Genomic DNA, 16,176 nt, shown 5'->3' with positions numbered 1-16,176 from the left:
AAATTTCTCAAAAAAATGCGTATTATCCGAGTACTGTATCATGTTATATGCTATTTTAGATGAAATTGATTGGAGTGCAGGATATGTCTCTGGAAGTGGCAGTTTGCTGATTAGTTAAGCACCATACATTAGTATGGATTCCATATGTGATTGGACAGACTATCATGGTGTTCCGTATGTCACACAACCATGAATAGAGGTTGGTATCAGTACCAGTGAAATTCCATGATTTCCTTAACCAATTGCTCGCCAATTAGTACAAAACACCTAGCATGTTAGCATTGAAATTGCAATCTTGTTAGCATGCTAAATATTTAAGACGGATGTTGTTAGAAATTAAAATCAATGTTGATATGGCGTAAGTTGAATTAAATACACTGTATTTAATTTAAATCTGTTTTATTCTAAAAACCGAATTTTCACACTACTTCCGGTTTTCCGCTAGTGAAGTTCGTCATTTCCGGTTAGCATTAGCATGTGGCGAAATGCTACGTTTTCAAACCGTGAATTAAAGGTGAAATGACGTGATGTTGTACCCTAAACACACTGGGTTTAACACTCATTTATTGACGCTTAAATCACGTTTATTAGGGAATGTTTAAATAACCACAGACACCAGAATTATGTAATTTAGCAACAGAAAAAGGCAGGAATTGCATTGGACCCGCCCCCCGACGACGCCGGCCAATAGGAGAAGACCTCGGGTGAGGAGAGGAGAGGAGAGCTCCTTCACTCGCAAATTTCATTTGTACATCACCTCATCTTTAGTGCTGTTAACTTTTATAAGCTTCCCTTGACTCTTTTCAGTATGTCCTGCTCTCAGGGTTCAAGATTTGCTAACAATGTCAACTTGTATACTATGCTCACATAGCTTTTAGTATGAAGTACATTCCTAGACTTGTCACTAGTGTTAGGTTGATTTCTCCCAATGTATTCTGCAAAATCTACCAGAGTACAGCCTGTTGTTTGAATGTGCAGCAAAGTTAAATGTATGCGATGATGTTGCCACTACAGGCTTTTGGTCAATCAGGCAATCTTCTGTTACTAATTGAAGGCCAAAAATACACAGTGACTTTATCAATTTGTGGCAAACGTGAAGATATATGCCTATATGTATATTACCTGCCCACTGGCCTGCTCATAGGACTTCCGCTGTAGTAGTCAAATTCCTAATGTTAAAATCCTTTTATTTTCAGCAATTTCGGAGCTGATGTTTCAAGTTTGATGGCAAGTTTTCGAAAATACGTTTCTGTGATGCACTGCATACACAGTGTAGACTTTGGTTGTTTTTGTGCATACAGTTTTGACTTTCTGTACCAGAAAGAAACCTTTGCTACTGGATGTCTTCATCCATAACAAACGGTTTTCTTTGCAGAGCTCAAATCAAATAAAAAGAGCTTACAAATGTCCCAAAAGAGCTTGCCTCAGTTGATCACTTGATTAAAGAAGGATTGAGAGTCATTCTTATGAGGACTGTCATTTTAATTGAAAGACTCTGGCCTCACTAGGTGCTATCTGTTTTACATCCTGCTTGTAACTTAAACTATAGCCTGGTGGGAAATACCATGATGGTTTCTGTGTGTTATGTTTGACTCTTTACTCTAGCTTTGCCTTACAGCGTCCCTCTTATCTCCATTAAAACATCACAGCCCCATTTAGTTATGTCAAGTTACATTGTCTCTTCAATTCAAAGAGCTCTGACAAGTTTTTGATTTTTAACTCAGCTTTTCTAGTTTTAGAAGGTTAAACTTACATTTATTCACTGTCTTGACAACTTAAACATTTTGTCACATTGACTCAACTTGCCTTAGCAAGTTATCAGTTGAAAAAAGAAACGAAAGAAAAAGGCGGGAAGGCAGGTTTGAGAGCGACAGAACAAAATGTATGCTTCCACATTTGAGTTTAAAAAAAAAAAACTCCTCCCTAAACTGAATGCAATGTTTAAGCATGGATGTAATTAACTGGTATATCCTAAAGATGTCATGTTTTAATTCGGACTAAAGACACATTTTTGATCTAAATGAGAGGACTACTGCCGCTGGCGGAGGAACTCTGTGAACCTGCAGCGGTGATCCAACGGAGGCGGAGTGATACGTTAAGCTACAGTCTGAAACACCGGCTAGGACCGTTCCGGTTACGGAGGGCATTTTATTTCTGCTGCAAGACAGTAAGGAGGTAAGTTTTAATGATTTCAAAACCTTTAATTCTTTGCCTGCTACTACTACGGTTTGAAATAAATAAAGAGTATGAAGTTATCTGTGGACGTTGTGCTTACTAATATTGATAGAAAGCTAAAACATATTAAAGTGTAAGCAAATGGGTTTGTTTTTAACTGTTAATATTTGATTTTAATTATGAGCTACTAAAGTTATTAATTTACTTCGACATTTAGGTTTGCTTTGACAATTAAGTGGTAAGTTTGCTAGCTTAAATTGCCATTAGCAATGTTCGCTGTCAGCTAGCTACACAGTCAGAGATAAGGGAGCGATACTGTGTCACTTTTAATGGCTGTGCGTGCACTTTGGGTTTAATATTGACCAGTAACAAATACAATTTATTATGAACTGTATACACTTCAAGACGTGTAATAATGTGGCGCATGCTGCAGACCCTGGAGGCAACTCAAATGTTTGGAGGGAAATCTACCTGGTCTCCTTTTTTCTCTCCGCTCTGCGTTTATGTATGTGTGGGGGGGGGGGGGGCAGGGCAGAGGAGACACGGAGACGACATTAGCCGCGTTCACACTGCGGTACTTTTCCCACAAAGGTTCATGCGAACTCTTTAGTTCGCATGAACTAAGTACAGATCGCGTTCACACCAGAAAAAGTCCCTGGGGGTGGATTATGAAGCCGCTGACATCACTTCTTCTTCTTCTGCTTTGGGTTTACTGGCAGGCCGCAAACCACTTCACGGCGTATACTGCCGCCCAAAGTCCCCGGAGTTGGGGACTGGCTTCAGTAGAAGCTGCTGGGACTTCAGTAGAAGCTGCTGGGAGTCCCAGCAGCTTCTACTGAAGCCTTCCGAGTAAATCGCCAGAACGCCTACACCTCCTCATCTCCACCGCTCCCATGTTTTATTTTGTGTTGCCATAAGTTAGTCTCTGCGTTTCTGCGCTGGGCTAATGCTAATAATGCTAATGCGAGGATAATAAAATGGCGGCTTCACAAAACTTTTTGGGAGTTTTACGGGGCGTGGTTTGCAATTCGCCCAGCCAATCAGGAATATAGCTCTTTTCTCACAAAAGAGCCGATCGAAAGTCCCTGCTCTCTAGCAGGGACTTTCGAGGGGGTAAAAAGGTTCGCATGAACTACTTTTAGTACCGGCTCTTTTTGGTGTGAACGCGATCATGAACTTTTGGGAGTTTTACGGGGCGTGGTTTGCAATTCGCCCAGCCAATCAGGAATATAGCTCTTTTCTCACAAAAGAGCCGATCGAAAGTCCCTGCTCTCTAGCAGGGACTTTCGAGGGGGTAAAAAGGTTCGCATGAACTACTTTTAGTACCGGCTCTTTTTGGTGTGAACGCGATCATGAACTAAGTTCGCATGAACCTTTTGTGGGAAAAGTACCGCAGTGTGAACGCGGCTATTTGTTTTGGGTTTTCGTGTGTCTGATATTCAAACTATTACTTTATAAGTTGAAGTATCATACCAAAATGTCATGAGAGTAGCTTAGCTTTTTCGGGAATAGTGCGGTGCGTAATGTACGTAGTGTGTGGGCATCCAAGAGCAGATGAGAGAGCGTCGGGAGCTGGGTGGGGCGTAGAGAGAGGGATAGCAGCAGATATGCGGGAAGTCAGGGGGGCTAGTGGAGCCTCACGCAGCGTCCACACTACAGCTCCAAAAATAGCTTGGAGCTGGGCGTGTCTGGAGCTTGGGGATTTTATTCAAGCAACACGACCAACAACCAATCACATGAATCTCCCGCCCCCGACATACAAAGCAAAAACCCCCGGGGATTTTATGCGAGCAATATATATATATAAACTCCCCAAACAGGCGAAAACCTACCAGTTCCCCCCACTGCCTCTGCCACCTCCCTCCATGCTGGTTCCTCCGGTTTGTGTCCCGGTAGGTGAAGAGGGTCTGGTCATACAAAACCGGGTGATTGCTACGGTGATAGTTAGTTTCTCCTCCGACTTTTTTTGAAATATAGAAATGAACGGCGGGATATCTCTCCCAGCTTAGACGCGGTTTGATTGGCTGGCGCTTCAGCTGTCAGATTTTGGGAAACGGGATTTGATTGGCTGGCGCTGGCTACTCCGGCGTCCAGGCGACCAGAAGTTGAACAATGTTCAACTTCTGGTCGCCTGGGTCGCCTGAGACGCCTCGCTCTGCTACCCACAATTCAGTTCGGCGAAAAAGCGCGGCTACGTGACGTCACCCCATTGAAAGTGAATGGGCAGCTTGGAGCTGCTTGGAGCTTTCGACGCTGTAGTGTAGACGGGCCGTCACAGCGGCGAAACTGTGGCGCGCTGTCGGTGCGCTTCAGATGAGGCTCCCTCCGCAAAATGAGCCACATTTTGCCTCACCTCAGTCTGCTTCTGCGTGATCTGCGTATAAGGAGGGGCGGCCCTGTATAAAAACGTAATATTAAAAACACAACAAACAGTGACATCTTTGACCGCTCTGCTGCATGAAACTCGCTACTGCTGTGGTATGATTTGAAGACATAGGGGGCAACTGCCATTAAAAATGTAACCTGAACACTGGAAGTACATTTGAATCACCCCGAGCATAATTGTCTTTATTGTAAAAAAAAATTGCCATTTTTTTCATCTCTGCTGATATGAAAACATAAATGCTGATACCAATATATTTGTGGAAGGTCAATATCAAGGTAAATAACGTGCATTTATTTTGTGTTACAGGTGTGAACGAGCATGTCCAGTTCATGAAGTGGAAATGTAAGTTTTGTACGTTCTCCTCCAATTGGCAAGGAAGAATAATTCAGCATTATAAACAGCGTCACGGACATCATCGAAGGTGTTCAGGCCTTGTCTGTATTTATGAAGACTGTTTGAACAGCTTTCAAACCCAAGCTTTACTTAAAAAACATTTGAAAGAACATGTTAAAGAAGCTAACAAATGTGTCAAAATTATGCTGTGATTTGTGTTCATTCTCAGAGCCTAGTGACATTAACACATATTTAGCTCATTTAAAGACTCATTTGAGGAACAGGGAAACAGTTAAATGTCCATTCGTAGACTGCTCATTCAAGTGGAGTATACTATCAACCTTTACTGCTCATAGAAGCCGCTATCATAAATGTTCCACCCTAAATAGTCTTAGACCATGGCTTTGTGTACAGCATGGACATACAAATACTGTAATCAGGGAGGATTCTGTTTCTGATACTGAGACATCACCTTCATATGATTCTCTACCTGGTGCTGAAGGTCTTCTTGAAAATAGAGAGACCATTAAAAATAAGTTTGCATCCTTATTCCTCCGCATGCAAACCATTTTACATGTTTCTAATTCAGCAATACAGGAAGTAATTGATGAGTTATTTGACATTGGAGAACTTGCTGATCAAAATATCAAAGAAATTATACAGAAGGTTCTGGAGGAAAATAACTGTGTAGTTGATGCCTCTGTTGTTACAGAATTGTCTGATGAAATACAATCTTTAAACCCCCTGACATTTCTTTCAAGACAGGGACCTTTGGGCACAGAGCGTAAAAGGCAGTCATTTTATAAAAAAAACTTTACAGTCATTGAACCTGTCGAGTATGTGCTAAATGTACAAGAAAAAAACCATTCATTTGTTTATGTTCCTATTTTAGAGCTGTTAAGTAAGTTGTTTGAAAGAACTGAGATTCTTCAATCATTACAGAAGTCAACGGGAAGACGGGAAGGTCATTACAGTTCATTTCAAGATGGTGAATACTTTAAAGAAAACAAACTTCTCACTGAAGAATTAGGAATTGCTCTTGGCTTATACATTGATGATTTTGAAGTTTGTAATCCGTTGGGGACTTCAAAAAAGAAACACAAAGTGTGTGGCATTTATTGGGTGTTATCCAACATACCATTAAAATTTAGATCAACATTATCATCAATTTATCTAGCTATATTGTGCAAAACTGTACACTTAAAACAATATGGTTACGGCAAGGTTTTGGAACCACTGATAAGAGATCTTGAGCATTTAGAGACCATCGGTATATTTGTACAAGGACTTGGTTCTTATGTGAAAGGTACTGTTTTGTATGTGTCTGCTGATAACTTAGGTGCACACTCACTTGCTGGATACCAAGAGTCTTTCAATGTGGAGAAATGTTGCAGATTTTGTTTGGCTAGCCGTGCAGATATTCAGAAGTATGATGTCAGAAGTGGGACTTTTACTTTGAGAACACCACATTTGTATGATGAAGCTGTTAATGTGCTCAAGACAACTGATGCCTCATGTGTTGATGGTTTAAAAAGAGACTGTCCTTTAAGAAGACTTGCTCACTTTCATCCTGCAAAAGGGTTTCCACCTGATTTTCTTCATGATTTGTTCGAAGGAATTGTACCTGTGGAACTGTGTCTTTCAGATCTGATTGCTAAAAAGTATTTCACTTTGAATGACCTTAATGAAAGGATAGGATCATTCCCTTTTCAGTTTAATGACAAAACTAACAGGCCTCAAGCAATACATGCAAACTTTTCCAAAAATGGAACTATTGGTGGCAATGGACATGAGAACTGGGCACTTTTGAGATTCCTTCCACTGCTGATCGGCCACCGAATTCCAGAAAGTGAAAAAACCTGGTCTGTGATCCTTGAACTGAAAGACATTGTGGAGCTACTATCCAGCCCCTCATTCACAACAGAAACCCTGTGCTACCTACAAGCAAAAATCTCTGACCACAGACAGTTGCTATTGGAAATATTTCCTGGTACAAGATTACGTCCCAAGCATCATTATCTTGAACATTATCCTGTACTGATCAAGAAATTTGGTCCACCAATTGAGTTCTGGACAATAAGATTTGAGGCCAAACATTCTTTCTTCAAACAGGTGGTTCGCAATACTGGCAACTTCAAAAATATTCTGCACACTTTAGCCACAAGACATCAGCTGATGTTGGCATATTATTTGGAGATGCCAACAATTTTCAAACCAAGCATTGAGACTGGGAAATCATCAATCGTATCTGTGGACATCTTAGATGTTGCTATCAGAGAGGCCTTAAGGAGTAAGTTTCAAGATCTGAACTCTGTTTCTCTCACCTCCACTGTTTACTTAAATGGGACAAAATATTCGAAAGGAATGGTGCTCTCAGTTGGACGGACAAGTGGACTGCCAGATTTTGGGAGAGTACCTGATATCTGTGTAGTGGATTGCTGCATATCATTCATTATGGAACTATTCACAGCAGCCTTCGTGATTCATCTCGGGTGTTTCCAACTTGCCAGAAGAGACCCTGCAGTGACTGTGGTTGTCGAGCCTGACAATCTGAATGACTACACCCCTCTTGCTGCATACCTTGTGGAAGGAAAGCTGCTTGTCACTCCAAGGACATTCATGTTAAATTAAGGTAAAGTTGGACTGGGAAGTGTTTTTTTAGTGTCTTCCGTAAATTGTATTACGTGCAACTTATTTTCAATTCACTTCCAGTGTTTATTTCCTGATGATAAAGTGTTTTCTATATTGTTAACTGTGTTTCAGCTGATGCAGACACCTCAATGATGCTTCTCAGAGTTATCCTCTCACCTGAAGATATAAGGCGGGTCACCCTAGAAGATGTTCCCTCATCAGTTGATGATCTGTGTGCAAAACTGCGCAACACTCTTGGTCTCCGAGGGAACTTCATTTTACAGTTTGAAGATTCGGACTTTGGGAATCAGCTCTGCAATTTGACAGACATTAAGGAGCTACCAGCGGAACGAGCCACTCTGAAGGTTTTGTTCACATCTTCTGAGGTGGTTTCTGACTCAACACTGGATACTGTAAGCTTTGATTCCCCAAGTAGCAGTCAATCGACAGAATGGCCCGATCCTTTTGTTGTTCCAGCTTTCTCCCATGATGTTGAGTATCAGCTGAGAGCAGCAAATGATGCGTATGCCCAGGATCAAACTGTGATGGTCATCTCAAAGGGTGTGAAAAGTGAAATACTGGACAGACTTGCGGATATCATATCTAAAATCACAGCCTATCCCAACAAAGACCATTATGAAAGTGTAGCAAAAGCTCTTGTTGCAAAGCACCCATGTCTCAAAGAGCCAGGGTCAGGTAGAGGGTGGTATTGCTGGGTATTTAGTTTGAGATTCAAGATGGGCAATTACCGTCAGAGAATTATGGCAGCTGGATGCCCTGAAGTTCTTGTAAATAAAAGAAAAAGGGGCGAGGAAAACCACAAGCCAGTCAAAAAGTCAAAAAAAGGAGAGATCCACTACCTGCCAGAGCCACCTGAGGGACAGACTACTGGGAAGTCAGAGAAAGATCGCAATACCATGGCACTGGAAGTGCAGAAGAAGGACTCCGATTTACAGCTTCTGGGTGAACTGATGATCGCAACATTCTCACAGCGAAGAAAGGAGATCATCGGTGATGAGCCACTGATCTCTGCTGTCATGGAGAGATGGCCTGCATTGTTTGGTCAGAGACAGGTAATCCTTTGCTAATCGAGTGCAGTTTGTGCAATTGTTTACTTCTACACAATATATTTTTGTACCTTCAGCTATAACACAAAAATAAAAAGGGCATATTTTACTGCAAGATGAATAATTCTACTTAAGTTGCTGATAATACTATTACATAAGTAATGGAGTATAATATCATATACTCCATCATTTAATTATAATTGAGGACTTTCAATGTGGTACAACTACTATTACTGAACTATAGGATATTATACGTCAACAACATAAAGCATGTACTATTTCTTGCCGTTATGTTTTGGATTCCTCTCTTTAAATTACTACAGCTGTTACATGGTGCTCTTATTTTTCTCTCACTCATGTAATTTCTCTGTTCTTTTGTCTGTTTTAGCTATGTGCCGAATTCAGCAGAATCGTCACCAAAGACCTGCTGAAATCTTTGCTGGAAGGACTAGATGCCATGGTTCCAAGTCTGTTGGAGGCTTACAAAGCTGCTGTAGCATCTGGAAGAAGGTCGGCCATGAGTGGTGTTCTGCAGTGTCTTCAGAAAGAGGCAAGTATTTTACAGAGAAACTATTACCAAAAATGTGCAAAGATAAGGATTCAAGCTTGGCTATCATATTTACCTACCCTTGTCTGTTTTCCCCTTGGAGGACACAAACCAGAGCAGAAGAACGGCTGCCCTACTCGGTCTTCCAATATTTTTTGCAGAGGATTCCTCCAACGTTATCAGGATGTGTGATGTAAGTCACTATATTACTTATATTATACATTTACTTTTCTCTCGCTTAATTTGAGGTTTTGCCATAGCCAATATAATGTTCATTGTTACAATAGTGTGTATTGTTTAAGTATTACTATTGTTAATTTAGGGATTGCAATAATTACTGAAAAAATGATGACCTTGCAATTTGTCGTGTTTTTATTTCAAGTTTGGAACAGTCAATTAAGATGTATGTGTCTTTGTTATTAGGCTCATGGAGAAACCCTCGATGTGATCCTGAAAGGAATGCAGGTTGGACTGTTGATTGGACATGAAGGCCCTCTGCTTGACTCATTTCCTCTGTAAGTCTTCAATGTGGCCGTGGTGGTAGAAGAGAAGATCATCCTACATGACCTCCGAGATGTGCCCACAGGCTTTGCCATGTTAATGGGGGCAATCTACTGCCTCAACCTCGAGTACCCCCGCAACATGAAATACTCTTTTGAGTTCCTTCAAAAGGTCATCATGACCATCAAACCAGACCAGTGCTCTGCAAGAATCCATGGACTCAGAAATAAACTGCTGAGATATCACCTCTAAACAAATGACTGTCATAGCTCCTGGAAGAAGGGAGTTTCTGTTTTGGACTGTTATTCTATATATTGTTCTTGTTTTCAGCAGTGTAGTTTGTAAAGTTTTGACAGCAGACCATAGATCTTACTCTGCATATCTCCATCTCGGCTTCAGTGTACCCAAGCAAAAATTAAAAAATGCCTAGGTCACGCAGTCAGTGTCAGAGATGAGAAAACGTGTGTCGTATGACCAGTGTCCTTGGGGCCAGCTGTCATCCTCTGTTGATGGGTGTTTTAAAAGTAGTGTGATGTCTTGTTCGGGTTTCATTTTTAAGTGAATATGTGTGCAACTGTGCATACCTCAACGTTTCAGGTGTGTATGTTACTGCAGTGAGGCGAGAGACCTGACTAACTCAGGTATGGTCAGCAGCATGGTCATGCAAGTGTATTGTATGGTTTCATTTTCTATTGCCAATTACATTTTGGATATAAGTTGATGTATAACATGTTTTTTTTTAAATAAATGTTATATATCTGAACAAATGCGCTGCAAGAATTATTATTCATTTATGTAAACTTGCTATCCGAAGTCAATACAACTAATTTATCTAAGTTGAAACAAATGCATTATTACAATCTTCCTAACTTGAAATTATGAGTTATATAAATGTAGAACTTGAAAGTGTGAGTTATTATAATACTGAAATGTGAGTTTATTTGACTAGGTAAATAAAGTTTTCTTGCCCTAATAATGTAAGATTGGTAGTTGTCTCAACTCTAAGTATAAAGTTAAATCAACTTAGACAACTTAAAAAACAATGTTAATACAACTAGAACCTTCAAGTCATATCAACGAGACTGACTTGCATTAATGAGTTGAAACAAAGATTGTCTTCAAGTTGACTTGATTTGCTTTTTCAAGGCAGCAGGTGGACTTTCATTTGCAAGTTGAACTGACATGAACTGTTTTACAGTGTACTCTTTACATGTTCTCTGCGTAGCTTACTGACTGTGTGTGTGGACTTGTATCTGCTAGCTAAAGTATTGTTCTGCACACCATAGTAGAGGGAAGGCCAAAGCACTATCTCCTTTCCATCTGGACTTTTGGACCTCTGAATGCACTTATGGTGGACACAGAAATGATATTACTGTTTGCATACGAGTTCTTATAGAATCACTAGACAGTAAATACATTTTGACAACACAACACATGGTCTATAGTCTGCAGGGCTCTGCTGACCTTTAGGAAGAAAGAGTTAAACAGACCAACAAAACAATTCCATTACTCTGATTAATTGATTTGGAATGCTTTCAGGGCCTTGGCAAGAAGAGTAAATGGGGCTTTATGCTGGCAAAAAGCACTCTGATGATTGGAGCTGAAGCCGAGACACAAATGATTTCCTGTACATTTATATCTGAATCTTGATTCTTGGAAAGCTACATATTTGAATATTTATTCAATTTACATACAGCGCTAATATATGGATTCCTGATATGCGGCATGCATACAGCAACTCTAAATGTCACATTGCCATATTGTAGAGAAAAGGTGTTGAAATGAACATATAATGATGACGAATAAACAGCACGTCAAAAATACAGTAACCCTGGAAAACACTCGATAGTATTTACATCTTTAGTAACATGACAGACATTATAGAGAAAAGAGGGATAATAAGGGCTCATTAAATCAGGTTATATCCTTTTTAGAAAGTCGGCTGTGATGCTCATTAATACGGAATCTAACCCGCCACCTGTGGAGCATGGACAACTCGCAATCCCATAAAGATTGCATTGGGTGACAGCACAGGGAGCGAGGGGATTGGACGTGATGACAGAGGGGAGAGTGTGGGACAGACAGAGCGGGAGGATGGGAGACACTGCGCATGAGTAAGCTGAATGAACAAACAAGAAGACTGATGTCTTCAGTTACCGTGCTTTATGGATGATATTCAAAGCGTGGCCCTGCATTCATCACACCACTCCCGCCGTGGTGCTGTCACTGCAACACATCGGGTAATGGTGGAGGTTCAGCGTTAGCATATGGGTTTGTGAGGTGACAACTAGGAATGGAGCGTTCATGTGTTTGGAGATGACAAACAATGAATTGTGAAGAATGGGGGATGTCTACTGTAAGGAGAATGAGGAGCTGTTCAGCTACCCTTCCTCTGCCACACTCACATCCTTTCTCGCAGCTGAATATTGTCAAGTCTGCCAACTCCCTGATACAGGAGGGATGCTATTCATTAACACTGTGGACTGCTGAGACTCAGCCTGTCTTTTTCTCTAGATCTCAAGAGGACTCTGGCAGAAGCCGAGCGGCAAGGCGTCAGAGGTGGGAATGAGACTGGCACCTCCCGGAGAAGGTGGAAAGCACACCGGGGTGGGATGACACCGGGGCAGCAGCGTTGGGAGACTTTCTATAAATCACAGCGTCTGCATCAGAGCTAACGCCGTAGCCGGTTCAATGACACTCTCGTTTACGGTATGCCGATGAGTCATGCCATTCAAATGGGCTGTCACTCGCACTGAAGCTCAGGGACCGGGAGACGGCGAACAAACACTAGTGATTAGCATTACAGATGTAGCTGTTTCCGAAATGTCTAGACTTGCAGTGGAGCGTCAACAGTCACACTGGGCTGAAACACTTTACCGTTGTGACATTGAAAAGATATTTGAACCTGGTTTAATTCTGTTTTTCTTTTTGAGCAGGGACAAAACACAAAATAAATGAAGCAGGAGATATCGATCTATTTGAGATGTGTTACTAGAGTATGAATAAAAGAAATCCCCTGGTTTTACAGCAGCCAGCTTGCCATACAACTCTCATTAAACCGTCACTTGATTTTATGAGGAGTTTTATCCATGCCTCTCAGGTATAACTGCGGTGCCATATATTGCTGTCTCATAATATGTTAATATGCCTTCCAGCTTTGACTTCCCAGCTAGTATGTTTGCTTAATTGATCTAATCAACGAGGCACACTTCCATCAGAAGAGCTCTGGAGGGACCCTCTGACGGTTTAGATTTGATCAACTGAACTTTTGTTCATCTATTGACTCTAACGGAAGCAATGCAGCTCACATGGGAAATCTCTGCTGCAGCGAGACACGTTCTGCAAACATGAGATCGTCATATTCTGTCACTCAACGCTGAACCAATATGTCCGTATGCCATGCTCATATCAAACAGCAGAGGGATTCACAGACAAGAAATGCTTAAAGTCTACCGTACCTACAGCAAACATTTTTTGTGCTATAGCTTTTGCACATTCCTCACGGTGAAGCCCCCCTAAGACCCAACGAATCGTAACAACAGCATATGCAGAATAAATACATTTTTGTAGTAGCAGCTGCTGCTTTGTGATTTCAGATGTGAATGTTTGGATATCCATGTGGCTCAGTTTGAATAAGATTGTTCCCTTTAATTTCTTCTGCCTTGACAAACTGATACTTTACATACAGCCTGCTGATGTGTCCCTGGACCTTCTGGCAACAATGTGTGAATGCTGAAATGTGCCTCATCATCATCATTATATCACAGTGAAGACAGCTGTGAGTCCCCCTCAAACTGTCAGGCCACTAGTGGAAGCAAGAAGTCACAGAATGAGAATTTAATTTCAATCTTAGCTTTGTACACTGAACAAAAATATAAATGCAACACTTGTTTTTTCTCCCATTTTTCAAGAGATGAACTCAAAGATCTAAAACATTTTCTATATACACAAAATAACCATTTCTCTTAAATATTGTTCACAAATCTGAAAAAAATCTGTGATAGTGAGCACTTCTCCTTTGCCGAGATAATCCATCCCACCTCACAGCTGTGGCATATCAAGATGCTGATTAGACAGCATGATTACTGCACAGGTGTGCCTTAGGCTGGCCACAATAAAAGGCCACTCTAAAATGTTCAGTTTTATCACACAGCACAATGCCACAGATGTCGCAAGTTTTGAGGGAGTGTGCAATTGGCATGCTGACAGCAGGAATGTCCACCAGAGCTGTTGCCCGTGAATTGAATGTTCATTTCTCTACCATAAGCCGTCTCCAAAGGCGTTTCAGAGAATTTGGCAGTACATCCAACCGGCCTCACAACCGCAGACCACGTGTAACCACACCAGTCCAGGACCTCCACATCCAGCATGTTCACCTCCAAGATCGTCTGAGACCAGCCACTCGGACAGCTGCTGCAACAATCGGTTTGCATAACCAAGGCATTTCTGCACAAACTGTCAGAAACCGTCTCAGGGAAGCTCATCTGCATGCTCGTCGTCCTCATCGGGGTCTCGACCTGACTCCGGTGGAAAAATGCTCACATTCGATGGCGTCTGGCACGTTGGAGAGGTGTTCTCTTCATGGATGAATCCCGGTATTCACTGTTCAGGGAAGATGGCAGACAGCGTGTGTGGCGTCGTGTGGGTGAGCGGTTTTCTGATGTCAATGTTGTGAATCGAGTGGCCCATGGTGGTGGTGGGGTTATGGTATGGGCAGGCGTATGTTATGGACAACGAACACAGGTGCATTTTATTGATGGCATTGTGAATGCACAGAGATACCGTGACGAGATCCTGATGCCCATTGTTGTGCCATTCATCCACGACCATCACCTCATGTTGCAGCATGATAATGGGCGGTGGTGGCGAAGTCGATAGGGACTTGGCTTGGCAACTGGAAGGTCACCAGTTCAAGTCCCGGCAAGACCAAGTGCTACCGAGGTGTCCCTGAGCAAGGCACCGTTCCCTACACTGCTCCCCGGGCGCTGTTCAAAATGGCTGCCCACTGCTCCTAACACTAGGATGGGTCAAATGCAGAGAAACAATTTCCCCATGGGATTAATAAAGTATATCAAATCAAATCAAATCAAAATGCACGGCCCCATGTTGCAAGGATCTGTACACAATTCCTGGAGGCTGAAAACATCCCAGTTCTTGCATGGCCAGCATACTCACCGGACATGTCACCCATTGAGCATGTTTGGGATGCTCTGGATCGGCGTATACGACAGCGTGTTCCAGTTCCTGCCAATATCCAGCAACTTGGCACAGCCATTGAAGAGGAGTGGACCAACATTCCACAGGCCACAATCAACAACCTGATCAACTCTATGCGAAGGAGATGTGTTGCACTGCGTGAGGCAAATGGTGGTCACACCAGATACTGACTGGTTTTCGGACCCCCCCAATAAAGCAAAACTGCACGTTTCAGAGTGGCCTTTTATTGTGACCAGCCTAAGGCACACCTGTGCAATAATCATGCTGTCTAATCAGCATCTTGATATGCCACACCTGTGAGGTGGGATGGATTATCTCGGCAAAGGAGAAGTGCTCACTATCACAGATTGTTTCAGATTTGTGAACAATATTTGAGATAAATGGTTATTTTGTGTATATAGAAAATGTTTTTGATCTTTGAGTTCATCTCATGAAAAATGGGAGCAAAAACAAAAGTGTTGCATTTATATTTTTGTTCAGTGTAGTTTGCTAACGACAGCTAACAGACAAAGCAGCCAACAGAAGCTGACCAATAGCTGGCAGACTTATACAAGGTGACTATACATAATGTTTATAATCGGAGCTCATTATAACGGGTCAAACACTTAACAACAAGCTTTTATCAACACATGTTTGTGTCCTTAACCATAATATATGGTTTGCTACTTTATTACTTTTATAGCAACTTTCAAGTTATATTTCAAGAATCCTCCCATTTGATTCAATACAGTATGGAAATCAGTAAGAAGACAATTCATACCTAATTTACTCCTATAATTAGGTCATCATCGGCCCCCCAAAGCCATCCAGAATTTCAACTTCACCATTGACAACCACACTCTATCTCCCCCCCTCACATCCGCAACCTCGTAGTCATCTTCGACAGTCAGCTCAAATTCAACCACCACATCAATCACATCAACAGGACCACCTTTTTCCACCTCAAAAACATTGCCCGTCTTCGCCCATCACTCTCCTCCTCCTCTGCTTCTGAAACCCTGATTCATGCATTCATCACTTCACGACTCGACTACTGCAATACCGTCCAACCTCCTCAATAAACTCCAACATATCCAGAACTCTGCTGCCCGCCTCCTAACCCACACCCGCTCCCGAGACCACATCACTCCCGTCCTCCAGAACCTCCACTGGCTCCCCGTCCGTCAAAGAATCGACTTCAAAGTCCTCCTGATTACTTACAAAGCCCTCAACAATCAGCCCCCCCCCCTACCTCACAGACCTGCTGCACCACCACACCCCTTCCCGCTGCCTCCGCTCATCAGAAGCCAACATCCTATCCATCCCCACCCACATCAATC

General features: G+C 42.0%; 1 protein-coding gene across 1 annotated transcript; it reads left to right on the top strand.

Moving 5' to 3' along the window:
* Nucleotides 1-2,124: 2,124 nt before the first annotated feature.
* LOC117464533 (uncharacterized) lies at nucleotides 2,125-10,354 on the top strand. The gene is made up of 6 exons (XM_034107020.2): nucleotides 2,125-2,175; nucleotides 4,868-4,903; nucleotides 7,658-8,598; nucleotides 8,981-9,142; nucleotides 9,243-9,332; nucleotides 9,563-10,354. Exons 2-6 carry the CDS (start codon nucleotides 4,891-4,893, stop codon nucleotides 9,656-9,658), a joined length of 1,302 nt encoding a protein of 433 aa, XP_033962911.1. The 5' UTR covers nucleotides 2,125-2,175; nucleotides 4,868-4,890; the 3' UTR covers nucleotides 9,659-10,354.
* The last annotated feature ends 5,822 nt before the right edge of the window (nucleotides 10,355-16,176 follow it).

The sequence above is a fragment of the Pseudochaenichthys georgianus genome, chromosome 19 (assembly GCF_902827115.2).
Source record: "Pseudochaenichthys georgianus chromosome 19, fPseGeo1.2, whole genome shotgun sequence".
NCBI lineage: Eukaryota > Metazoa > Chordata > Actinopteri > Perciformes > Channichthyidae > Pseudochaenichthys > Pseudochaenichthys georgianus.
Note: the sequence above shows the minus strand (reverse complement) of the source record. Positions and strands in the feature narration are given on the sequence as shown.